Here is a 26,149-nt window from a genome sequence, read left to right as displayed (position 1 = left end):
TGGCATTTTGTTGGAATGATGTTCTGATAGTCTTCCCTTTAAGCTGTGTTACTAGTGTATTGTGTCCTCGTTTATATACATATTTATGTGTCAGCACAATGGTAAAAATCTCTTTTTTGTTGAAAATACTAAGATAGAAAATATGTGGATTCTTTAGGTTTAAAAAGAATGGACAGATGGATGGAAATAATGGCAGTGTCCGGGATAAAGGGCTGCTGGGGCCTCCTGCTGAAATGACATTGTTCATAGACATGATGGCCAAATGACAACCTGGAAATAGGTCCTGAAAAATATCCATGCTTCTCCTTTTGAAAAATTATCTGTGGCCAGTGTAACTTGTGGGCTAAGGTCCTAGCTGTTAAGGATTCTCAGTAAGCTTTTCTGTGGAGGGCCAGGTGCTGTACGTTTGACGTTCTGAACCATACGGGTCCTGTCATATCCCCTTAGCTATAGTGATGTAGTGTGAACCTAGTCCCAGACAGCAATGAAAAATGGATGAGCCTGGCTCTGTTTCCAGTGAGACTTTATTTATAAAAACAGACAGCTGGCAGGAATGGGCCACAGGCTGCGGTGTGTCTTTTCCTGCTCTAAAATGTTACCCATTATCTAGGACACCCCAGCTTTTATTGCATCTGCCTTATGTGTACCCTGCTTCATTTGTCTTTTGTCATTAACAAAAAGAGCAATAAACACAAATGTGATTTCCCTGGATCTTAATTTCAAATCCAAAGATGGATTCAGTTAGCTAGCAGGTGGTGTAACTGCTGTTCATTGATTTTTTTTTAACCAATTGCAAGCATAATGAGTTTATTTGCATTTATCTATGGACCACATGTAAATCCAAATGATGCCACTAGAATTTATCATTTTCTCTCTATCTACCAAACACTTGAGATTATTACCAGGAGATATTTCTAAGAACAATAAAATATTTTCCTTCTGTGTAATATTTCCTATTGAGTTGAGATATTTTGTATTGGCATCAGGAAGTGGACTGAGATACTGAGTGTGATTTGAGCTCAACTCCACAGTGACACACTTCCTCAGCAAGGCCACACCTCCTAATAGTGACACTCTCTGAGCTTTGGGGGGCCAAGCACATTCAAACTACCACACTCCCCTGAGTCACATGGTCTGACGGTATCACAGGACCAATGAAAATGTCCACTGCAGGGGCATGAGTAAACTGAAGAAAGACTTGTGAAGGCAGAGTGGAAAAAGGAAGTCTTTTGAGGACAACTTCATCCCTCTGCATCTTCTACTTTTCCATTCTTGTTTTACTAAAACTTAAGGCAAACAAGCAAGGGATGGGTTTGTTTGTGTAAATACACTGTGGGGATTTCCATAACTTCAGTAATTTTAACTGAGAAAGCAGTATGTGGTTCACATGGTGCCTTCCCTCTACAAATATTTATGGTCATTTACATATGCAAGGAAGAGATCAAGCTACACAGGACACTGAGCCCACTTCAAAGCCCTCCTACAAGATTAGGATGCCAGTTTAGGCATTTAAGGGGAAGTGATCTTTCAGAGGCTACAGCTGCCTGCTGTAGAGGTGATTGGTAAATCGGTTCTGGGTGATCCTGTGGATTCAGAACACTGGATAAAACTCCTTGCTAAGAAAAGTTAAATTTCTATTTCTTTCAAAAATGTACATCTCTTTCTTGGGTGTTGAAAAAAGAATTTAATGTTTCTTAAGTACCTTCATGGTATTCTTTGTGGTTAAGTCGGATTTTAAAGTTGGGTGTTATAAAGGGAGGGTCTTGCTCATGTGGTTTTTCAGAGTGGAAAGGTGAGACCAAAAGTGGTTCGATGACTTTCTTCAGAATTTAAGCAGAAAGCTGGAACTCAAATCTTAGCATTAGTAGGTGGCATTGTGTGTTGCCAGTTCCCCCATTTTTAGCTAGAATGATTTGGGGTCAGTGGGAGTGAGAGGAATCAGGAGCTGGCAGATTTTTCTCACTCTGGTTGTGTCTTTGCATAGAACTCACAAAAGTCACATTTCCTATAGGGATAGCCTGGAAAGACATCCGGATTTCATTTTCTTCTTCATGTATGAAAAAAAAAATCTCTGTGCGTTAAGTACACATCCCTCCATGTGAGTGGGCCTGCTAGCTGTTAGTCTCAGGGAGACCACACAGTGTAGATGTTATTGCAACACAGTTGTCGCTGCAGGAGAATTCCTTTTATTTCTCATCCAACTTACTTTTTAAAAAATAGCCTAAGTTCAATAAAGATAGGCGGCCACTCTGTCGATATTCACATTATCACCTTTGATTTGTTACCAAGGGACCCGTCACCAGCCACACTGCCAGGCAAGCTCAGTGCAGCATGAGTGACCTTTCCTGTCTCCTGTTCCCCATAGCAGAAGTGGGACTGGCGGATCTGCTCAGAGGACATTCCAGGCATAGCTTCCTGATCATTGCCAGACCTGCCTGGAGTAAAGCTTCAATCTGGGATTTTCTTTTCCTGGTTGCACATTTGAGCATAGAGAAGAGAAATCAGAGAGTTGATGGGGAAATGTCAGAGGTTGACATTTCTGCTTCGATACTTGGCAGCATATTGAGTGACCCTTTGTGGGGGAACTTTATGTATTCATATGGCAAGAGCCTGGAGTAGAAGCTCTACAGCCCCAAACAGAACCCTCCAATCACTCGGGAACCTGTAAAATTAAGAAATATCTGTCTATAGCCTGAACTGAACTGACCATGCAAACAATATGTATTCTTTGGTGTGATGCGTAGTATTATGCTTTCAAATATATTTGTTGACTCAATAAAACAATCATTTTTATGACATTTTTAATTATCTTTCTTTGGTTGTGAAGTAATATTTGGATAGTATATTTTTGGTGTTCAGAAACATCAAAACATCAAAATGTTCATGTATTTGAACACTTGATGCTCAACTGCTTGACATTGTCTTGAAGGCTGTGCAACCTTTAGAAGGTAGCAGGTTCTAGCTGAAGGGAGTGGCTCACTGGGAGAAAACCTTATGGGTTATAGCCAGTGGCCAATGCTACCTCCTCCTCTTCTTTTTCTTCCTCCTCCTCTTCTTCTTATAGGTTCACCAGAATGTCAAGAGTACAAGTCATACATTTCCACAAAATACTGTCATGCCTTTTCCTCTATGGTGAACTATATCTTCAAGCATGAGGCAAAAATAAACCCTCGGCCCCTTTTGTTGCTTCCTGACATGTATCTGGTCATAGAAATGAGAAAAAAACTTACCCAGATAACAAATTAATTTTTCCCATAACTAATTTTATTTATGTCATGTTGGAGAAGCACCTGTGAGATAAGGCCCTGGGCTTAACCTCCTGCTGCTATCAGTATACAGTAGCTAGACCTTTTATTCTCTAGAATATGGCCTGTTCCGTCTGTGACAGAAACACCCTAGGTGCCATGTGACTGCCATCTAGAAATTAGAGAGCAATATTAAAATCTCAATCAGGGTATGTGTGTTCTTAAAGGGGGTGCATGCTGGGGGACAGTGCTAATTTGCAATGAGAAAGGACAGGCCACTTCTACAAACTAGAATAGTTAGGGTCTAATGGTTCGAGCTCTTCAAGGACCTCTGTCTAGATGTCCTCATCTCAAGGTCAGAGTCTAGTTTTCCCTGAACCAGGTTCCTGACCTCAGCACATCAAATTTGTCTGTTTGAAGTCTAAGTTTCTCTTGAGTTTGTTCAGTGTGATTTAAAAAAAAAAAAACAAGAACTTTGGCATAGTTTTCTCCACCTTCCCATCAAAAGAGAAAATTGCCCAACCATCTCTTTGGTGAGCTCTAGGTAATATATGACCCATCAGTGTGGTTACACATTGAGCTCAAATGGCCAGTCTTTTCTACTTGTAATTTCATCAGGCTTGGATGTCTGTCTGTCTGCTGAGACCTCACCTGGAAGGTGCTGGTTAAATGAGTAATGAGTCATTTCTTATAGAAGGATGTGGTGGTTTGCATCTGTGTCCACCACTCTGCTTGTTTACTGATTTAGTCAAAGGGCTTGATTATCTTCTGTATTCTAGGAACTATTGATTTAGTCATCTCTGTACTCTAGGAAGTATGCTAGACATAAGAGATGGAGTGTTCTTTCTACTTCTAGAATATTCTGACTGATAAACTTAAAGTCATGTCTTCTCCCGTGGTGGTGGATTAAGCAAACATACTAGCCAGACGCTTGTGTCACCTTGGCCAAATACCAAAAGAAACATTTAATAGAGGAAATTCTTTTTTTGGCTCACAGTTTAAGAAGGCTGAACCCATTATCTGTGCCAAGCACTGTGGCAATGGCGGCATGTTCTGGGCTGTTCTTGATGTCTTGGTAGACAACAAGCAGAGAAGGGGGCCAGGAAGAGAACAGCACAAGATACATCCAAGACTTCCTCAGTGGCCTTCCTCCAACTATGTCCCACCTCCCCGTATACCAGCATGTTATGAATCTAGTCAAACAAAAGAAAGTTGTTTGCCCCAAGTTGTAATGTCCACAGAATAACTTCTGAGCTTAGAGATTTCATTTGAAAATATGAATGATTTATCAAAAGCCTGGCTATTTGGAAACTGATAATTAAATAATCAAAAAACACTTCAGGTATTCACCTTAAAATTATCCTAAAATCAGAGGTCTGAGGGAAAACTGTTGAAAACAAGAATAGACATTATTCTCCCTTTGTCAGGTCACTTTCTTTCTTTTTTATTTTTAATGAGCTCTGCATATTTCTCTGCTCCCCTCCTTGCTCTCCCCTCCCCTTCTACCCTCTCCCAAGGTCCCCATGCTCCCAATTTACTCAGGAGATCTTATCTTTTTCTACTTTCCATGTAGATTACATCTATGTATGTCTCTCTTAGGGTCCTCATTGTTGTCTAGATTCTCTGGGATTGTGGTTTGTGGACTGGGTTTTCTTTGCTTTGTTTAAAAACCACTTATGAGTAAGTACCTGTGATAATTGTCTTTCTGGGTCTGGGTTACCTCACTCAAAATGATGTTTTCTAGCTCCATCCATTTGCCTACAAAAATTCAAGATGTTGTTATTTTTTTCTGCTGTGTACTACTCCATTGTGTAAACGTACCACATTTTCCTTGTACATTCTTCAGTCTAGGGGCATTTGGGTTGTTTCCAAGTTCTGGCTATGACAAACAGTGCTGCTATTAACATAGCTGAGCACATATCGTTGTGGCACAATTGAGCATCCTTTGGATATATACCCAAAAGTGGTATTCCTGGGTCTTGAGGAAGGTTGTTTCCTAATTTTCTGAGAAACCACCACACTGACATCCAAAGGGGCTGTACCGGCATGCATTCCCACCAGCAATGCAGAAGTGCTCCCTTCTTTGTTGTCCTTGTCTTTTCCTTCATCCACATGCGCTCTCGAGGGTAGCTCTTCTATGTGCTGTGTCTTAGTTACCACTTTTTCCTGATATTCAGGGATTTCCTGGCCCCAGGCCCATATTTTCATCTGGGAACATCCTTCAGTGGTGTTTCATACTCATCATATTTTAAAAAGGAATCTTGTGGCTGGAGAGATGACTCAGCAGTTAATAGCACTGGCTGTTCTTCCAAAGGATCAGAATCTATTCCCAGTATAGACATGGTGGCAAACAACTCTCTGTCACTCACAGTACCAGGGTGTCTGACACCCTCTTCTGACCTCTTGTGGGCACAGGGAATGTATATGGTGCTTAGATATACATTCAGGCAAAACACCAATACACATAAAAGTAGATAAATAAATAAGGAACTCTCAGACTGCGGAGATGGCATTGTTGGTAAAGTGCTCGCCCTACAGGGACATGTCACGTGTTCGAATCTCTAGCACTCATGTGAAAAGCACCAGCTACAGCAAGGTGTGTCTTTAGCCTTACCTCGGATGGGGAGGAAACAGGTAGTTCCCCCAAGCTTGTTGACCAGCCAGTTTAGCCAGTTGATGACCACTCTCAGAGACCCTGTCTCAAATAAAGGTGGGAGGACAGAGAAGGGAGGACACCAAACCTCAACCTCTGGCCTCTCCATGCGCATGGGCCCAAGTGCCTCCATATACACACATACCCAAAAAAGAAAAGAAAATAGGAATTCTGCTGTGATACTCAGCTAGAGGACATGGTCTTTTCTTATCCACCCCCTTCCATTCTGTCTAAATGGACAACAGATTATATGGCCGCCTCCCAGGACAAAGGCATGAAAGGTGAAGACCTGATGCAGAGAAATAGTTCTGTGAGAACACGCGTCCCCATGTAGTGCTTGGAAATGGATTTCTTTTTCATGTGTGACTGAACTTCTGGTTCTCTGGTCACCCAAAGTCCCCACTTGATTGATATACAACGTTGCCATTTTCAAGGTAAAAAGTGTTCAAATATCAGTGATTTTCTTCAGTTCAGTAGTTTATGCGGTTTGAAAGGGAAATACAAACACTGATACAAATATTAAAGGTCATAGGTATCTAAGAAGCAACAGAGAACAAGTCTAGGGAATTTTCTCTGTAAACTGTATTTTGGCATAAATTCCCAAAGCTCTGAGGTCTGCAATCCTTCATCCTGTTACACAGTCATTTACATGTTGAAGATTTGAGTTCCCATGAGGCATCTGAGACACTCTCTAAGACACAGTAGTTTTTGAAGTATACTTTGCTAAGTATCGGAACATGTACAGCACCTCATTCAACCAGGAAATATTCTAATGTTATATTACGCTTCAAGTGAATCAGTAGGATGTGGTTACTAAAAAGGAAAATAGAAATAGAACATTTTTAAGTTTTTACTGACTTTAGGAGGAAAAATAATATTTCTTGATTTTAAAAGTTGATTTATTCCACATCAGGCTCTCTGGCCTTTCACATTTTGGCTTCAGTTAACAAAATCTTTAAATAGACCATTACATACCCTGCTTTGCAGAAAATGGAATGGTTTCAATTATTACATGGCTTTTTTAGCTCCCAAGCAGAACATGTTCTAGCTGAAGATGCTGCCCTGTTCCTCGCTGTATGTTAGATGAGGTGCTGCGCTTACCAAATCATCGATGGGCATTCTTTGCCAACAGGCATATGTGGTTGGTATTTCCTAAACGTGAGGAAACTGCCTCCCACAACTGTTTTGCATTCCAGTAAATACACAGCGGAATGGATTTGAGCCGTGTGAGCCATATGGTCTGTTTTGCACTAGAGTATACCTACATCGTGAAAAAGCTGCAGGGAGGGTTGATAAGCAAGTAGGTACAGCTGTGTTCCAGGGAAAATGTCAAAGAGAAGCCAATATTATGTGTTGTGACTCCCGGTTTTGCTGGAATTCCATATCATTTTATCTCTGGCCAGTTTTTGTTATCTGCTTTACCTTGGTGTTCATTAACTCTAAATTGTTTAGTATATTACTTTAAACATTATAGATACTGAACCGTTACGCATCTCATCTATGGAAAAGTGGACATCACTAGGCAATAATTTAGAGGTTCCTATAGATGCGTTCAACTGAAAAAAAGACTACAGGAAGTAAATAATTAGTAAGAATTAAAGTAAGCTTAATATAATTTCAAAACTAACCAACAATAGAATTTAGTCATTATGACTGATTAAAAATGCATGATGAACCTTTGCTATTCTTTCCTCAGAGAAGAGTGCTTTAATTTTCTTCTTTGGGGATGGAGAATGTCCTTGAGGAAGGGGAGGTGGCTAGGTGGGGAGGAGTACTTACTGTGAAAGCAGAAGGACCTGAGTTCAAATCTCCGGCACCCAGGTTGAAAATAAAAATCTGAGTATGGCTATGCATGCCTGTGATCCCAGTGTTGGGGAGCAGAGACAGGAATCCTGGGATCTCACTGGGCGGCCAGCCTAGCCTTAGAGAGAGAATCTGTCTTAAAGGCATGAGGCGGAGATGAATAGAGACAGACCATTTCCTTGCCCTCTGTGCACGTATGCGAGGGGGGGAAAGGGGAGAGAGAGAGAGAGAGAGAGAGAGAGAGAGAGAGAGACAATGAAAGGTGGACTGAGACACTGTTAATGTATGTGATGTGGTTGGCATGACAGTGTGTCACTAGGTTATAAGAGACATAAATTCATTCATCTCATTCTGACTGCAATTATGTCAGAGTTCTGAGCCAGAGCTGTTGATACAGTCCATAGCTACCCCATAGTTTCTGACCTACAGAAACAGGGGTACAAGAAACCGTGCTTAGCTAAAGTGCTGAGCTAAACAAATTCCAGGAGCCAGCCCTAGTCAGGCCTCCAGGGAGAATGCTTCCGAAAAATTCTGTCATTTTTTTCCTTTCCTTCAAGAGAGTTGTCTTAAAGGGCACAGCCATTTGAAGAGGAGATAGTGACTTGTGGAATTTAGGGTTCTCAGGACATGCAGAGTCAGCATGGGGTAGTGGCCCCAGGTTGGGGTCAGGTCCTAATTGCCACTGTCCAGAGAGGGAGAGAAGAATAGTTTGTACATTTGACTTTGGAAGCCTGAGGGGGACCTCTGCTTCCCGTCATTCAAAACACACCTTTTCTTCTTTCTTTAAAATAAAACTTTTGATTTGACTTCTCAAGGAAGGAAGGAAGGAAGGAAGGAAGGAAGGAAGGAAGGAAGGAAGGAAGGAAGGAAGGAAGGAAAGAAGGAAGGAAGGGTGGTAAAGTAAGGGTTTATTATTTTAAGTCATTTACTTTAAGGAGATTATATGATGTGTGAACTAAGTCAGCAATATGAAAGCTGTGATGGTGGAGAGTGTCCCTCCTACATGATTTCTCTTTCTGTAAGCTAACTGTCCACTGGTTTAGCCGTCTCCTTTGCTGTGCAAAGACATTCTAGTTACATGAATTCCCAGTTCTCAGTGGCTGACATTACCTCCTGAGCAGCAAGATCCTGTCCAGAAGGTCTTTGGCCATGTCCGTTCCCCGAATGGCTTCCCCTACTTTTTCCTATCACTGTTTCCAAATTTCAGGTCTCATGGAGGCCTTCCTTTAATTCATTTGGAGATGAATTTTATACAGAATGTGAGACAGGAATCCAGCATCATCATTTTACTTGTGGACATTTTCCCCAGACCTTTTTTTGATGAAAAAGAATGAATAGAAAGGAACAATGTTGGGATAGTTTCATTTTCTATTCTGGTACCCATGGGTAATCAATTGAAATGAATTGCAGCTATGCCCACTTATACCCAGTTAGCCTTTGAGCGCTTGAAAACTGAAAACACATTTGTTCTTGGTTCTGAGTTGTATCTTGTCCTAGATTGCACTTATATGGGGTGCCTGTTTCTTGAATGAATACAAAAATAAGTCAGGGGCTCTGTGACTTTTGCTTTTGGAAAGTGTTTGCAATAATAATAGTGATAATGAAGAAGAAGATGATGATGATAAAGAGAACCATATAGAAGTCATTGACTAAAACACATCTCCTAGCATGAGTTTATGGCTTGTAAAGAATTTTCAGTGCAAGGAGACTGTTTAGAGATGGGGAGCTGGCGAGGAGATAGCCCATGGGGGGAGATTAAACCCGCCAGCATTGCCTTACAATTACAGATGTATTGGTCCCACCCACTTATGGTGGGTTAGGCTCCCATATCAGGTTTTTTTTTTTAAATCACTCTGTGAAGCTTTGGGGAAATACATCTTAAGTATCATGGCTTTCTGCTCAGCAGTGTACCTCTGTCGTGGATGAACTTTCTCTCAGTTTTCTGGCAGAGCAGAAATTCTGTTCTCAATAGAATAATTTTACAAGCTATGGTCTCCAATAGTAATCCTGTCTCCTTTCGGCTGCCAAACTTCTCAAGAGAGTTGACTACACAAGCTGTTTTCCTTGCTTCCTTCACATGGACACTGTTAACCCTTCAGCAGTCACGTCCAAACATGCAGAAGCTACCAACAATGTCCTTAGACGTCACCATTGACCCTACAAAGTCAAATTCCGTCACTCCCTCAAAGTTATTCCTTAACAATGATGCTTTTCTTCCCTTGAACCTTTGCTCCTTGGCTTTCTTTGCACATTCCCACTCTCCTCCAAAACAACTCTTTATTTTGTTTTCTCTTCTCACCTCCAAATACTCTTTATTCAGATCCTCTTCTTGTTCATTTTACTATTACTGTGGGTGGTGGTTGCCTTGTTAGTGGTGTGCATGCTGCATTGTTCTGGTAATTACGACCATTTCTGAAAGACATTTTTTTTTGCATAAATGATCTGAGCTAGATTCAAGTTTTCCAACCTTATGTCAAAGCATGATTTAATTCATTGTATCTTTAGGAAAATATTAGCCACTGGATCAAAATTAAGACAAAATTGACTGTTGTAAGATGATGAAGAGTTTTTGTTACTTATGTGTCTAAGGTGATTAAGAAAGCTTTTTAACTGAAGTAGTTCCCCACTCCCTTGGGACTGCTGTTACATGGGACAGGAAGGAGTGAGGTTTCTCATGTAAACAAGCACCATATCTTACTGACTTTGTACCCTGCCTCAGTCAGAATAACTAAATTACTCTGTGATGAAACACAGGTTCAAAATATCAATGGTTAGCAATAGCAAACATTTCTTTCTCACTTGCTGCCTAACCTCTGGGAACTGCCTGTGTCTGTTCCAAGCCATCTGGATCCTAGGGCTCAGGCTCACAAAGAGCCTCTTTGGATCATAGTTAGTTTGTGACCTCTAAAAAGCAGTTTGACAAATGTCATGTCCTCACCTCTTCTCTTTGTTCTAAATAAGCTACATAAAGAAGCCTAGTATTAGCGGGATGGACAGTAATTTTCTTCCCATGACGAGAAGCGTGGTAAGCCTAACAGAAATAGCACAGGGATGTGTAATTGCTCTATAGAAATCATCAGTGAACATTTTGAATAACACAACTCAGCATGCCTTTTTTTCATAATAACATTTGAAAATGGAATATTTCTTAAATCACTGACGAATTGCATTTGCTTATTGGAATTTTTCTTTTTAGAAATATAAAAGTATAGGTGCATTGGTAGCATGTTAAATTTAATGAAAATGTGATGGGTTTCATATAAAAATGGATTCACCCACTATTGCCAAATGTGTTGGTTGTTTCATATTAAATGTTGATATAGACTAAAAGACCAAATGGATTTAAAGCCTGTGTGTCTCAGCTGTTAGGAGTAACTCAAACCTCCCTTGGATTACTTATTTTGATAAGTACAGTTAAACACAGATATAGAAGCATTTGAAAAAAAAGGCAAGTGAGAAATTTATAAAGGGAAAAAAACAGAAAAATCAGCATTGGAATACAATAGAAATATGAGAAATAAGCTATGCCTAAGAATGGTCCACAAATCAATAGAGGACAGCAGCAATTTATATATTTATATCATACATATTCACATTATATATGTACGTATATATGTGTATATAAGTATATGTGTGTATATATACTATATATATATATATATATATATATATATATACACATTTATATATGTTGTGTGAGGACTGAGTCACTACATGGACAGAAGCACAATCCCTGCCTCATCCTAAGTCTTGTGACAATGAGACTCCAGATGGGTTAAAGATCCAAATAGAAAAGATGAAAAAAATGTGCATTGTTAAGAATGTAAAAATTAAGTTTTCAAAATAAAACACAATCCACGCCTACTGGAATAGTAAGATTCTAAGCACTCAATAATAGCCTAAGCTTCCACATACAGTTTCATCTCCTCTGCTAAACTCATCTACTGAGTCTGTCACAGGAGACTCCAATTGACACCACCAAAGTCAGTGGTTGTGGTGATGAAGTCACGCTCACACACAAAGTACCTAGTACATGTTGCTGTATCCAGGATCATGTGACAATCAACCCACTAGATATGGAAACAGATCTATGGGCTTGCGTGGATGGATAAAATCATACTAAGCTAGTTTCAGCCCAGTCACCCATTGGTCGTGGTTCACTGCTTTGCATTTATAAATATATATTATATAAAATGCTATCTAGGCAGGTTCTATACTTGGTAGCTATTGAAAAATTTCATGTGTTCTTAAAAGTAAAAAAATTATTAATTCCTTGCAATTGAAGAAAGAGTGAAAATGTGTTCCTGCTCGAACACTTACTCTATGTTGTTCTTTTGCTATCCATATCAATTAAAGAAGGAATAATAAGTATACACAATACAGACACAGCGAGAGCCCAAGTCCATCATTTGTCCCCATGACTGTGTTCCTCACCCAGGCTGTATGCTAGCCTGGAATCCCTGCTCTCTTCTTCATTTTGCTGGCTGATCTCTTCCTACTCAAGCTACAGATTAAATGTTTGGCTTCATCCCTTCCCAGACTCTCCCTGCTAAAATGCCTTCTCTTTCATTCTGTGGCATTGTAATTATTTCCTTTATGAGCTATGTCATAACTTATAACTGTTAATGGTTTTCCTTCCATGTTACAAGATGTCTCGCTTCATCAAGTGTTCCTAGTTTAATTTCTGTTACTGTATTAAACACCATGACCAAAAGCAACCTGAAAGGAGAGAGCTTATTTAATATGCAACTTTTAGTCCCATCATCAAAGGAAGCCAGGACAGGAGCTTGGAGCAGTAGCCATGGAGGAAGGTCGCTTTCTGGCTTGGTTTTTCAGGCTTGCTCAGCTAACTCTCTTATACAGCCCAGTCCTACCCCTACTACCATATCAATTAACAATTAAGAACATGCCCCCATGGACATGCCTGAAGGCCAAGCATATGGAGGTAATTCCTCAATTGAGTTCCCTCTGCCCAAGTGACTGTGGATTGTGTCAAACTGATAGCTGAAGCTAACTATGACAGCAAGACAGGGCCTGGATCTGTCTTACATCAGCAGCCAGTGCCACTCAGAACAGACATCAAATCCTTATATAACTGAAAAAAATAAATGAGCATGAATGGGTATTAAGATACTTTCAAAGAAAGTAATCACAAAAATGATTTCATGGTAACATATCTACAACAAGTAGATATGAAAGCCCAGATATAGTTATAGCATCCTGTTGGTTATTAGGTCATAAGCACAGAGACTGCTTTGTCTCCCAACAAGGTGTCTGTTATGCATTAAGTTTTCATTTAGATATTTTTGACTGACTGAATCAATTAATTCTAATGTGAAATCCTAGGCTATGAATCAATTCTACAACGAATTCCCTTCCCCACCCCCAGACAAATTAGGATGAAGTAGATAGAAACAGTAATTATAGGAGATTTAAAACCAGCATGCTACAAGAGTGATGTAATGTATACATACTTTCTGTTATTTTTTTTTTTAACAAGGGACCTGTTGGTTTACCCGGAGAAGTAGGAATAACTGGAAGCGTGGGTGAAAAGGTAATTCCTTTGTTATTTTATTTTGTATTAAGAACTCCCAGCTAACTTCAACCTTATTTTATGTTAACTGATTAGAACGCACTCACTGTCCTGGTAGGGGGCTAGAGGGTGGAGAGTTAGAGGCACTAAGCACTTTTCTGTGTGTCCACACACCTACAGCAGAACATCAGAGTCCCAGAGACCCTTGGTGAACACACAGAAGCTGCTTGGACATTTCCCATACTCGTGACTGCAGGAATAGAGTGCCTCTGGCACCAGGGACCATCCAGCCAGGTGGCCACAGGCTCAAATGGCAGCAAAGCTGAAGGAGGGTCCTGCTTTCCTGTATGGCTGGTCCTGTGCGCTCGCAATACTTTAACCTAATAGAGATCACAGCAGCAGCTATCGAACCCATAAAAGGCCCAATGGGGTCAGCCTGAAAATAGCCTTGTTTGAGCTGCTATAGCTTATCTGCTGGAGAAAGAACACTACTCAATACCCCCAAGTCCCGTTCCCAATACCAAGTAAACTGCAGAAGGAGTGTCTTCATTCTCTGCTCCTCAGCAAGGAGGAACTACTGATTGGTTTTCTTTTCTCTCTGAGTATTTGGTTTTGCCCTGTGCTTCTCTTATTGTGTTTACTTACCCTTAGTATCTTTTCTTCTGCGGGCAACACATATGTTTTCTCTCTTTCCATTGTCGCTTAATCTGTCTTTTCACTCACTGCCCACCTTCATTTTATTACTTAATCATTAATAATGTTAACTTGAATAGCTTTTCAATCCTCATCTTAGTCTGTAGGTATCTTAGCTCCTTTCTTTTCTCTCCTTAAGGGAATCTGTTGACATTTCTAGTTGGGTTTTTGCTGGGTTTCAATATCTGGTTTGTTTTTGTATTGTTCTGCTGTCATCTACTTCCTCTCCTCTGAGTAGTGGTGGAGTTTGAGAGCTCAAGATAAAGTTACCCACTAAGAAGACTTTAACATAATATCAGAAGGGATATCCCAACAAAGGCAAAAATATTTACATAGAAACACAAGACAAATGGAAAGACAAGGCAATATGACTCCCACAAAAGCTAACAGCTCCTCAATAACTGAATCCAAAAATAATGTAGTGGTTGAAATGCTGCACAAAGCTTTCAAAAGTTGTTTACTTTTGAGAGTGACCAGTGACCTCAAAGGGGAGTCAAACAAACAGAAAATGAGGGAAGACAGTCAATTCAAGATTTAGAGTAGAGATTTAGTAGTAAGGATGACAAATGTAGTAGATAAATAAATTCGGGGGGAAAACAGGAACTTTGGTAATAAAGGGCACCGTAAAGCAAAATTTTAAGCTATGGAAAGCACAACCATTAAATTAGAGTAAACAGGAAAAAACGTTCCACAGATTGAAAGTATGAATAAGGAATGATTGCATTCAGGCAGCAAAGGAAAGAAAAGCAGTCATGACCGTGAATGACCATGGCTTTCAAGAGCTTTGGGACACGGTCATGAGGGGAAAACAAAGATTCTCAAAGTAGATAAAGAGCTGAACTATGCACTACAGGCACAAGAAATCTCCTTGCTCAAGCTGTGCAAAAAAAATTATTCCAAATATAGGGAAAGATATGTGCATCCAAGAGACATTTAGAATCTCAAATACACATAAAAGAGAACGAAATTATAGCATTTGCAAGTAGTTACTGGAAATGGAGATAATCATGTTAAGAGAAATAAGCCAGGCCGGGCGGTGGTGGTGCACGCCTTTAATCCCAGCACTCGGGAGGCAGAGGCAGGCGGATCTCTGTGAGTTCGAGGCCAGCCTGGTCTACAAGAGCTAGTTCCAGGACAGGAATCAAAAACTACGGAGAAACCCTGTCTCGAAAAATCAAAAAAAAAAAAAGAAAAAGAAAAAAAGAAGAGAGAGAGAGAGAGAGAGAGAGAGAGAGAGAGAGAGAGAGAGAGAGAGAAATAAGCCAGGTTGGAAAGGATAACCAAAGCATGGTTTCTCTCAAGTGTGGAATTTAGTAGGAGTAGAAGAGAGCCCACCAGGGATGTAGGAGGAAAAGGGGAAGGAAACACAAGAAACAGTAAGAAAGTTCGAGCATGTGGCCATGGTATACTATGTGCATTTTGGAAATGTAGTGATAAAAATTATTACTTTGTACAAAGAACATATGCTGGTAAAAGGAAAATGTATTCAAAAATATAACACATTACCTCTAATGAATCTCCTAAAGATGTTTAAGTATGACTAATTACGTATTTGTTTCTAATTTGTAAAGGGTAGGGTACCCTTCTGGCTGCAAAGATGTAATCTGAAAAGCAAGTACGAAGTGGGCCATGCAGAAGTATGATCAGAAAAACCAATCCATAATTCTTCCAGTTTTGAACCAGAAAACTAAGCTTCCAAATTACTCTCTCTTTCCTCGAACTCATTTACTAAACATCTGTCCCTGTGTTCAGTCTCACGCTCATGCACCTCGTCTAACATATTCTCTCCCATCCCAGGCTTTTGTTCACAGACTCTATTACATAATTTCCCCTCCTCGTAGGAAGCCATCTACATCTCTCTAACCCTTCCTGTGTGAGAACTATTCACAGTATACAGTTCAGTTTCCCTCTAATTATTTCACCTCTGCTAATAACCAATCTATAGTTATTTGAGAGGAGAATGCAAGTTTAACTTTGTATGTAATATAAGTTCTTAATATATGCTTCATGATTTTATTAGTAACATAACAACATACAGAAATAATTCTACTTGAATTGTCATTTTTCATTCTGATATTTTCAATGGGTTGAGGTTTTGAGAATGCAAGGAATTTTAATGTAACTACATTTAGTCTTAATTTTCTAGTGAAGGCTTGATTCCCACGACCCTCCAGAATGAGATCTGCAGTTCTACACTAGCTCCACAGACCAGGGAAATAATTTCATCAATTGTTCTATAGATAAAGCTCATTTTTATCAGTATGCTGAATGTTTTCAGGAATTTCATGCTCTGTAATCAATAAAAGTCAAAAGAATTCTCATTTGTAAAATTTTAGCAAGTTACATGCTTCTTACAAGAGCTTCTTTATCCATATTTTCTATCTTCATTTAAATAAGGTTGCAAACAAGAGAACTATTGTATTAGAAGATTCATAGCTGTGAATTTAAACATGAAAACTTTGTAAGTTTCAAAGATATTAAAAATGAAGATGAAGTATGCATAGAAGTTATGGCTCTGGTGGCTTCTGTTTCTAACCTCAGATCAATCATTGACATAACTCAATGTTTTTTTTTTCCTTTATTGTTTTAAAAGGGGGAGCGTGGAAGTCCAGGCCCAGTTGGTCCCCAGGGGGAAAAGGGAATCATGGTAAGATTCAATGATGTAAAATCTCTGTTTGCAACAACCTACATTAAGGACCCACCTTGACCAGAATTAAAGTAAAAATGCTATTTGGTAATAAATTTCCATTGAAATTTCCCTTTCAACTGTTTTCTATCCTAAAATGATGTTCTATGGTATCAAATCCATGAAAAAGCATAAAAGTAAAATTGTTTAGTAAAAGTATTCTATAGTTGTGGGAGAATAATTAAATGACTATAATTAGCCATACTGGATTAAAAAAATTTAATTAATTTTCTGCATGCTCTTGTGCAAATAAAGTTCCTATTGTATATGCCCTCAACCTCTCTTCCACCACCTTTGACTATGAGGGTTTTTTTTTTTTAGCACTTTACAGATTAAGCACCAAAAATTTATCTTATTTTCTTATATCATCAAGATAATGACAACCAGTAAATTTTATATCTGGGTTGTATTTGTAGTTTATTAAATAGCCTGTAAGTATTATATGACGTTAAATGGATGACTGTGATCCATTTTAGAACTTCCCCTTTCAGAAAATATATGTCTGGTGGCACATAACATCACCTACAAATTCATTCCGCCTCTCACTCTTTATTTTTAATTTCTACACCATCAGAAGAGCACCATGAGATTATTTTTAGTGGTATTATAATTGGGACAGGTAGTAAACTAACATCTGTATTAAGTCAACCAAGTTCAAGAATCTTTACCTCCTAAGGCACCTTCCGAATCAGCATTAGTGCCATAATCCATGTGTTCTTTCTAAAAGTTGAGGGACTAATTTGCATCCACCTTTCTTGGCTGTGGAATTCTCTACCTTCTCTTACGAGTCTGTAATTCGTAATATGCATCACAGAGCATAGCTACATGTAAGATACCATTGCCCACAGAAAGAGGAAGATGTCTTCCTGGTGCTGCAACACACAGTGCCACCTAGTGACCTTCTTTTCCAAGCAAGGACATAACAAATGGATGTGCAACTTCCATGTAAAAACACCTTTAATTTTTGTGGTCCTCCTGTAGACTATTTCCTGGGCTTCAATGTGGGTAGGAAAGAATGATCTCATCAAGCTGTTGTTTTTGTTACCATTTTTAGTTTGCTAATTTTTTTCTTAAAGGAAAATAATTGATTTTATGTTTTTCATATTTCATTTAAATCATAGGGCTACCCAGGTCCTCCTGGGGCTCCAGGACCCATGGGCCCACTGGGATTACCTGTAAGTATAGAATAAACTCTGTGATCCTTTCTTGAATGTCTACTTTAACTTAAATCCGTTGCTTTTACTGTGCTCTCTTTGGGGTCTCATGTAAAATCAGTCATGTATCAGGTAATGGAGATGCTTGTCACCCAAACTGTATGAGCATTCTGAAACATTCCTCAATATCTTGAATTTCCTTACCCCTGCTATGTATAGTAACCAATTTCAGTCTCTAACTTGAACTAATGTACATATATATGTATATATATATAATATATATAATCTTCCTTTTGTAAGAAAATAGAATCAGTAACCAAAATACAGCTGAGATCTAAGGAATTAACAAAACACAAGCATATGTTTTTCAACATTTTTTTAAAAATGCAAATATTCACAAACAGTCGAAATTCATGGGAAATGTGCCTTTGGTAAGTAAAACTTGGGCTTTAAATATATCCCATCTGTTGTTTTCAGAAAGATAATTAAATCTTGCCCCTAAAGAGGGAACATTTGCTTGTCATGGTTTGACAATGTTAGCATGAATCTGAAGAAGTTCAGCCTCAGTGGTGTCAGGGTGGAAGTTCCCCTTACAAAAATTAGTTATATTGTATTTCATGATGCTTCCTTTCGTAAAAGCAATCTTGTTTTCTGTATGTTCATAGACATATTGACTTCTAAAACAAGAAAGACTAGAACACGGTTGTCAATGTCTTCATTCATATAAAAGAATGAGTAAATTTCAGATCCTGAAATTTGATCCATTTTTATCTACCCAGAGGTCATAACTAAACAGAAAACATGGATTGTTAAATGAAAAATCTCAGTGCTAGGAGCAGGATGTCTTTCTATGAGTGTTTGGTCAGGGAGGCCCCAAAGACACCCAGAACAACCCAGGGTGTCACCATTACTCACCATGACAACAAGGAAAGACAGGAGAATTGAAGACACCATGCTTTAGGGCTGCAAGGCATAGATCAATCTCAAATGGACCAGAAAAGTCCCTGCTGGCTAGCTGTGCGGATTGCTGGTGGAGAAAAGAATTGAAGGTCTTGACCACCTCTAGGCTCTGCAAACTGTACCCACTGGTGCAATAGTGGTATGGTGATTATGGGGAACCAACTGCTTTGTGATTGCAGCTGAGGCCTGCAACACAGGAGGGATTTCATGTCTGGTATTGTAAACCAGGTCAAAAGCCCACAGCTATGAAGAGCACATGGGGAACATACTATTTTTGTTTGGCTAAATGATCGCATTGTCAAGAACTGCCTTCTACACATTTATATTTGTGCTATTTTCTAATAAATCTTTATAGGAGACTTAATAAAACAGTAAACTTGACTTTAATATGGCAATTTAACTTCCATTATAAACTACTTTTGAGATACAAATTTAAAATCATTTATGGCATTTTTCATGGGCTAAGAAAATATATAAATTTTACACATGGGGTTCTAATTGATATCTTTAATAATAACAAAGAAATCGTAACAGTAATAGCCATTGCCTCTTTGGTGGACTATGCATAGCAGGCTGGGTTGACTGGCTGAGTGGACATCTCCTTCCTCTGTTGCTCACGTGCATTCCTCCTGGGCACTATTTGTCCAATGAATATTAAACCCTTCCAATACATCTCACACAGAACTGACATTTTTCCAAAAAGTGGAATATTTAAAAGCAGAACATTAGGAGGAGCACATGGTATTGATTGTTTACAGTTTATTTGTAGGGAGGCTAATGAATATCACTTTTAAAATCCATCATTAGAAATGCATTGCATAAGGAAGGTATAACTGCTGCTCTGGTAAAGGTGCTGTGAGTTTGTTGTTTGAGATGTTTCATCTTCAACATGTAGGGTCTTGTTGGGGCGAGAGGAGCACCTGGGAGCCCGGGTCCTAAAGGACAAAGGGTAAGTACCACAAAAGTATGGTAACCTCAAGAGAGTCACCTCATATTGATGTGTTTGACAAAGCCAGCTCTACACCTTCTAGAACCATGCTAACATTTGTCAGGTTTTTTGCTGTTTTTATGCTATTAGGTGAACTACCTATAGTAACTAATGTATATTTTAATACACCCACACATACACAGGCACACTATTGATCCAGTCTATTGATGTAAGTAGGAAAAATGTCTGGCTCAAGATCTCAGGCCCACTCTCTTCTGATGCCACCCCAAAAGCTAAAGGAATCAATTCCTCTAGCACACCTGCCATTACTTTCTATGACAGGACCCTGAAGGGAAACCCCACTTTTAGATACCTATATTCTGAGCCCATACAGTGATCATAATACTTATTTGTTTTTCCTATTTATATGGAGATTTGTACTGTTCCAGAATTGTCATACAAATACCATTGCTAGAATCTTCCTAGGAGATTCTGCCTGCTGACAACCCACCATAACCCACCATATATCTACCCAACCTTTGCTTACAGTTTATATAACACTTAACTAGTACCCCAGAGGATTCTATGTAAACTACCCCTCAGGTTTCAGACCACAGTGGACTTTCCAAATTTGTGGCTTATGGTCTAGAAACTGTTAAATACCATGGAGTACTAAAAACCCACCAAGGGGAAGGAAAAATAAGTCAAGGAGGCCACGATGCCAACATCTAAGTAAGCTGAACATAATAGCATCATAAAAACTTTTGTAACATCCTGCAGGATGATTGTATAACCGTGCCTATTACATAGCTGCAAAAGATAGCAAGATAACCATTAAGAGGTAGTCATAAATACTAAACTATTACATAAATACCCTTTATGTTTAAAACATTGCTCATATTAACCTTCTGTTAGCTGGTATGTTTAGCGAGAGAATAGTTGAGTGCAGAGAAGTCATTTATCACCAAAGCACTTCATGCAATTTGGGAAATTATTTCTTCTGTATAGATGATGTAAGCTAACACATCCACTACTCTAGTCCAGATGATGGTGGCTTGGCCTAACGGACAATGAGGCATCAGCACAGCCTGTATCTTTGCCTTTCATATACACAATTGACCCTTTGAGGATAAGTAATAAAAATGAACCCCTGATATCTGCCCAGCAATGCCTTCTGTGTCCAGCTGCCCAACAGGAGAAGTGATAGAGGCAAAGGGACCTCACCTACTCACCTGGGCTTGAACTAAGTCTTTGATCAAGAGATCCCTAGTTCAGCACTCTCTAGAGCAGAGGTATGGAGAGGCAGGCACTGAAGACTGAGATGGACTGCAGGGACAACTATGATGGGAATATGTACGAGCTTAAGCCTTTCTCTGGAAAACTGAAACCTATATGGTCATAAACACTCTGCAAATCGGCCCCTTCAAGGAACTGCCTGTCACCTTAAGCTAAAGTGGCCTTTGGTAGTTTGTTTTAAAGCTCAGTGTTAGGCAACAGCTAAAACATCTCACGTGATAGACTTAGAAAAAAGTTTATATGAGAAACCTTTCCCTTAAAAGCAGTGCTAGTGTTAATCTTGTTCAGCGGATCATTTGGTTCCAGCTGTGTAGAGCAAGGGCCAGGAAGAAGACTGCACAGCATCGGCATCATTAGTTAGGCATGTGAGTTAAAATTTAATAGGGGTCATACCAGATCCACATCCTGCTTCAGGACCACATAAATACGTCGAGTCCATCTGTCCTGCGGATGCAGCTATTTCCTTCACCCATGGACACTCAACCTATCATAATTTGTCTCAGAGGTCATAGAAATGGGTTTAGGATTCTCATAAAAGTCTTCCTAAGTAAATGAAGTATTAATATATGATAACATTTTAGTTGACTGTGGTTTCTCCTTTTAATTTTAATATTGGTATGAAATAGCAGGCCCAATGCCTAATGCATCACTCATGAGCCTGAATAACTCTTACCTACATTTCAAATGTGAAATGTGCTTTTCTTTAATGGAGTTGAAGTACTCAATTCTCACTCTGGCCTTAATGAACCCTCTCCTGGCTCTCCGTGGCCAGCTTTGACATTCCTAATGGCATAGGGGAAAGTGTGGGTATTTTTTTCCTGTAGCATGCTTTCACCCAGAACATACTCATGAGAGACCCATGAGACACTTTCAAGCTGTTAGGTTTTTAATATCATGCTGGGTTTTGTACCTGTTATAACAGTGTGTATCTAATTCTTTGGGGCCTTGTCCTAAAGTTTATTTTGTCTTAGGAGTCCAATCGAGAGTGTGCATTAGCCAGCGGGATGTGTCTACCACCAGGATGTGTCTAAAGGCTGTCATGCTATGCCTTTAGACCATTAGCTCACTCTTACCTGAAGCATAGAGAGCCCCAGTCTTCCTTAGAACAGTGTTTTCAAAACCTCACGTGGCAGCCTTTGGCTTTATGACCTTAATGTGATCTCCTGACTTAGACATTTTTTTTACACCATCCATGATTCTCTTTATCACTGTGAGCACAGACACATCTCTTGGTAAATGAAACAGTAAGTGTGAAACAGGGGGCAGCAGTAGTTCAATAGTGAACTGCCTGTTTATGCTAGAGGCTCTAAGTTCAGCACCAGGATCATAATAACAATGATAATCCCGGTGAATCATTGCATAAGAGTATTTTACTGTAAAGCAGTATACAAATGAGTAGTTGCATATGATTTCACTTTAACAGGAAGAGTGGAGCAACAGGTCCTTGTGGGTGTGAGTGCTCCTTCCAAACCCTTGAGGGCCTGGAGGTACAGGAAACCCAGGAATTTAGCCTGGAGAGGTCTGCTGTAGCAAACAGCTTTTGATAATAACGTTCTGGACCTTGGTGAGATATAGGAGAAGGCTTGGGGCCCCCAACACGGGTCCCTTCCTATCAGCACTTGACAGGGGGTTATATAATTATTAACTGCCTTGCTTTCTCGACACTCCTCTGCATCCACCAACCCAGCCTGGCCAAGCTAACACTCACCATCCTTTATGCATCTTCTCATTCTGTCCATCTGTCTGTCCTTCTCACAAGCCCACGAGACTGACGCTGCTCTTTCAGATGGTGTCTCCACTGCTGGGACAAATGTACCAGGTCTGCCTCCCTGTGAACTCCTCTTCTCAGTCCTTCAGTTACTTATTCTTCGTGCAATTTAACTGCGCATTTCATAGGTTCCATAATGAAGAAGCTCGTGGGTCTGTATCCACACGGCCATCTCTTTTCTACAGTAGGTGTTCGTGTGGAGGGCACAGAATTAAGTCCCCTGCAAAGCCCTTCAGATAGCTATGCTTTAGAAAGCATGACTTGTCGCTACAGGAGAGCAGCTGGGGCTTCTCTACAGTTAGTTTTTGAGTAAATATTGGAAAGATTTGCCTTTAAATAGACTTTCTCTACCTATCCTGTGCCCCTGCCAGCTTCTAGTAACTTCTCTTCAGTAGGCAGTGGCGAGTGCAGTGTCCTGAATGCCCCTTTTCTAAACATGCAAAGAGAGAATTGCAATTCCACAATAATGGAACTCAAGGAGACGGTTAAGGCAAACAACCCAGCCACTTATAAGCAAACTTTAGTATCATTTTAAGAATAAATTCCAGAGGACTACTGAGAAATAAAAAAATAAACAAAATGAGCAAACCTTAGGTTATAGAAATCCCAGCAACAGATAGTCTTGTTTTCATCTAAGCTGCTATATGGCATAAAATCTTTAAATCATGAACTTGATTAATATTTTAAAAAGAATATTTCAACTGAAAATGAGTTATTTTCCTCTATCTGTAGGGACCCAGAGGACCAGATGGCCTTCCAGGGGATCAAGGAGGACATGGTGCCAAGGTACTTGCTGATTCTCCATTTCATGTGCAGTTATATTTTTCAAAAACAATTATGACCTGTATATCTAAATAATGGTGTTCATAATTTTTGCTGCATACCAGTCATAGTTTTTAATAATGAGCTACATACTTGATGATGCCTTTATTTCTGTGTGGTACTATGTGTAAGACCATGACTCAAATTCTGACCAATCCATCTGACATTGACATTCTGTTAGGGTGAAAAAGGAAATCAAGGCAAAAGAGGGCCTCAGGGTCTTTCCGTGAGTAATAAACCATTTCTCCTTAAGTATGAATGTTTTTTAACTCCCTTCCTTTTACATTTTTTCTTGTGCTACTTTGAGAAAGAGCTATGTGACCTAAGAATTTTTCCTCCATGTGTAGGGCAAGACTGGAAGCCCAGGCGAGAGGGGAGTTCAAGGAAACCCAGTAAGTTTTTGCCTTTGATGTGTCACTGTCATTAATCTTTGAGCCAATGTGATAATTGTCACTTGTACTTCATTTTCATCGTGACAAATATTTCTCTGAAACTCCTTTGAAAATGAAGTGGTAAGACGCATAACTGCAGCAGGGCGTAATAGAGAATACGAGAAGCTTCTATGACCTCTCACCTAGTTTTGTTCTTACTCATCTTGAGTGCTGTTTTGTCTGTTGGAGTGTAGAGCCATACAAATCTTGCTTTCTTGTTATACTGCTTCAAGAGTTTCCAGTATTTTATAAATATGTTAGTTTATTTCACTGCCTTCTAACATCTTACCAGAATTACACAGCTTTTCCCCTGAGAATCAATCATTTCTGTAACTGTCATCATGAAAGAGGAGAGAAATATTGAAAAATGCATATGTAAACATATACACGTAATAATTACATAAATTAGCACACAACTGTGTTAAGTATTTTAATTGCTTTCATTCTGAATCATAATGTTAATGACTCTTTGATTTTTCATATGAATGTATATTATGGCTTAAATTTAAAAAAAATCTGATAACTTAAATGGATTATAACTGAGGAGTCAGAAAAGGCCAGAACATATGCAGTTCAGCTAGTGGTGGTTGTCACAGGTGACAACTTTGCCTCTTCCTATTTGGAATCTGCTGCCCCCTGCCTGTTGTTTTCCATAATAGCGATGTATTTGACAATGATCAATTCTAAAATTCTGGAGACTGAAAAGGGAGAAAATAAATGAAGGTTCTGAAAAAGAGCTGTGTTTGGCCTCATGTCATTAACTGGAGGCATTCTCAAAGAACACCCCTGTGTCTGCGTACTCATCGGGTTGGGGTTTATGATCCTTTCAGTGTGAATGACACACATCTGTAGATTTTGACCACTTTGCTATATTGCAGGCAAGGCTGAGCTCAAGTCCATTCCTTTAACTTAAAAAATATGAGGCACACTGAAATAGAATTACTGTATATTGTTAAACTTCCTTAGAACTTTTATGCATTTCCAGCTTAGACAAATGGTATATCTCCTTAACCCTGTGAATGGTACTAGGATTAATTTACAACTGTCTTACAGCACACACAGCCCGTAGGCTCCTGGAAGGGTAAAGCTACCTCAACAGACGTCACAGCTATGAGAAGAAAACAACGAGCTTATAGTAGCTGTGGAGGTCTATGATATCTTTGCCTCCACTGACTTAGTTGAATTGGAATTGTAGAAAAGCAGGGAATGTTTCATTAGAAAAGCTAAATAAGCCCCAAAGATTCATATGATCTTTCAGTCTCTAGTCCTTTAGATACTGTCAAAAGTAGGCAATACTCTATAACACAAAGATACATTAGAGATCAGACAACCTTTCTTGCATGCTCCTAAAAACAGCACAACCTTGACTTAATAGGTTGGCTGTTTAGCATTTATTTTCTTCACCTGTGAGATGAAGAGACTCAGAAGATCTGTAGAAGAATCTTCCTCTAAATTCCCCTGCTCTTACTCCTCCTCCTCTCTCTCCTTCCTTCTCACATCCTTCGTCTTCCTCCTTTTTCTTTTTCTTTGTGGTAGAGATTGATCCAGGGTCTGAGTACAGGATCTATCATTGATATACTCCCAACCCCAAGAACCCAAACTGTCAAGATGGTACCAGCAAATACTAAGTGACCCCAACAATATGTGGTACCCTAATAACTCTGAAAACTGGGAAGGGTGTATTTGTCTATGAACCATCACTGTTCCCATCCACCTGTAGGTCTGTCCCAAAAGTCAAAATCAGAAAGAAAGGCCGATAGTTTCGTGGGATCATGGAGCCTGGGTGGCTATTTTTAATTATCTAAATCATAAAAATTGTAACATTTCATATATTATTGAGTTTTTAATGTTAGCATTTATCAATCCATAAATAGATGTGGAAAAATCTCTAGTCTTGTATGTCTTTGATTTTCCCCTTTGATTCTTTCTAAGTTTCTTTCATGTAGTTTAAAATTCTATTATAATTTTGTTCAATTTTGATTATTGCTTTCTGGGCAATACTGTTTTGGAAATAGCCTAATTTGATATGAGCATCACTCTTGCTAGTCCTTCATAGGCTTGCCATTTATCTGATGTGTTCTTATCACCAATTTTATTTTAACCCATATGCATCTTGATATTGAACTTGAACATCTTCTAGTTGGATCTTGTATTTTATTCTGATAATCTCTGCCTTT

The 26,149-nt window shown here is 39.3% G+C and overlaps 1 protein-coding gene across 1 annotated transcript in view; it reads left to right on the top strand.

Annotated features, from left to right (window-relative positions):
• The window catches only part of Col24a1 (collagen type XXIV alpha 1 chain), a 219,571-nt gene that overhangs the window by 95,606 nt on the left and 97,816 nt on the right, over positions 1-26,149 (top strand). The window contains exons 23-29 of the mRNA XM_075981154.1: positions 13,202-13,255; positions 16,521-16,574; positions 17,735-17,788; positions 19,623-19,676; positions 23,452-23,505; positions 23,723-23,767; positions 23,889-23,933. Coding sequence (XP_075837269.1) covers positions 13,202-13,255; positions 16,521-16,574; positions 17,735-17,788; positions 19,623-19,676; positions 23,452-23,505; positions 23,723-23,767; positions 23,889-23,933 — 360 coding nt within the window. The remainder of the gene's footprint in view (positions 1-13,201; positions 13,256-16,520; positions 16,575-17,734; positions 17,789-19,622; positions 19,677-23,451; positions 23,506-23,722; positions 23,768-23,888; positions 23,934-26,149) is intronic.

Source organism: Microtus pennsylvanicus, chromosome 7 (assembly GCF_037038515.1).
Source record: "Microtus pennsylvanicus isolate mMicPen1 chromosome 7, mMicPen1.hap1, whole genome shotgun sequence".
In the NCBI taxonomy this organism is placed as follows: Eukaryota; Metazoa; Chordata; class Mammalia; order Rodentia; family Cricetidae; genus Microtus; species Microtus pennsylvanicus.
Note: the sequence above shows the minus strand (reverse complement) of the source record. Positions and strands in the feature narration are given on the sequence as shown.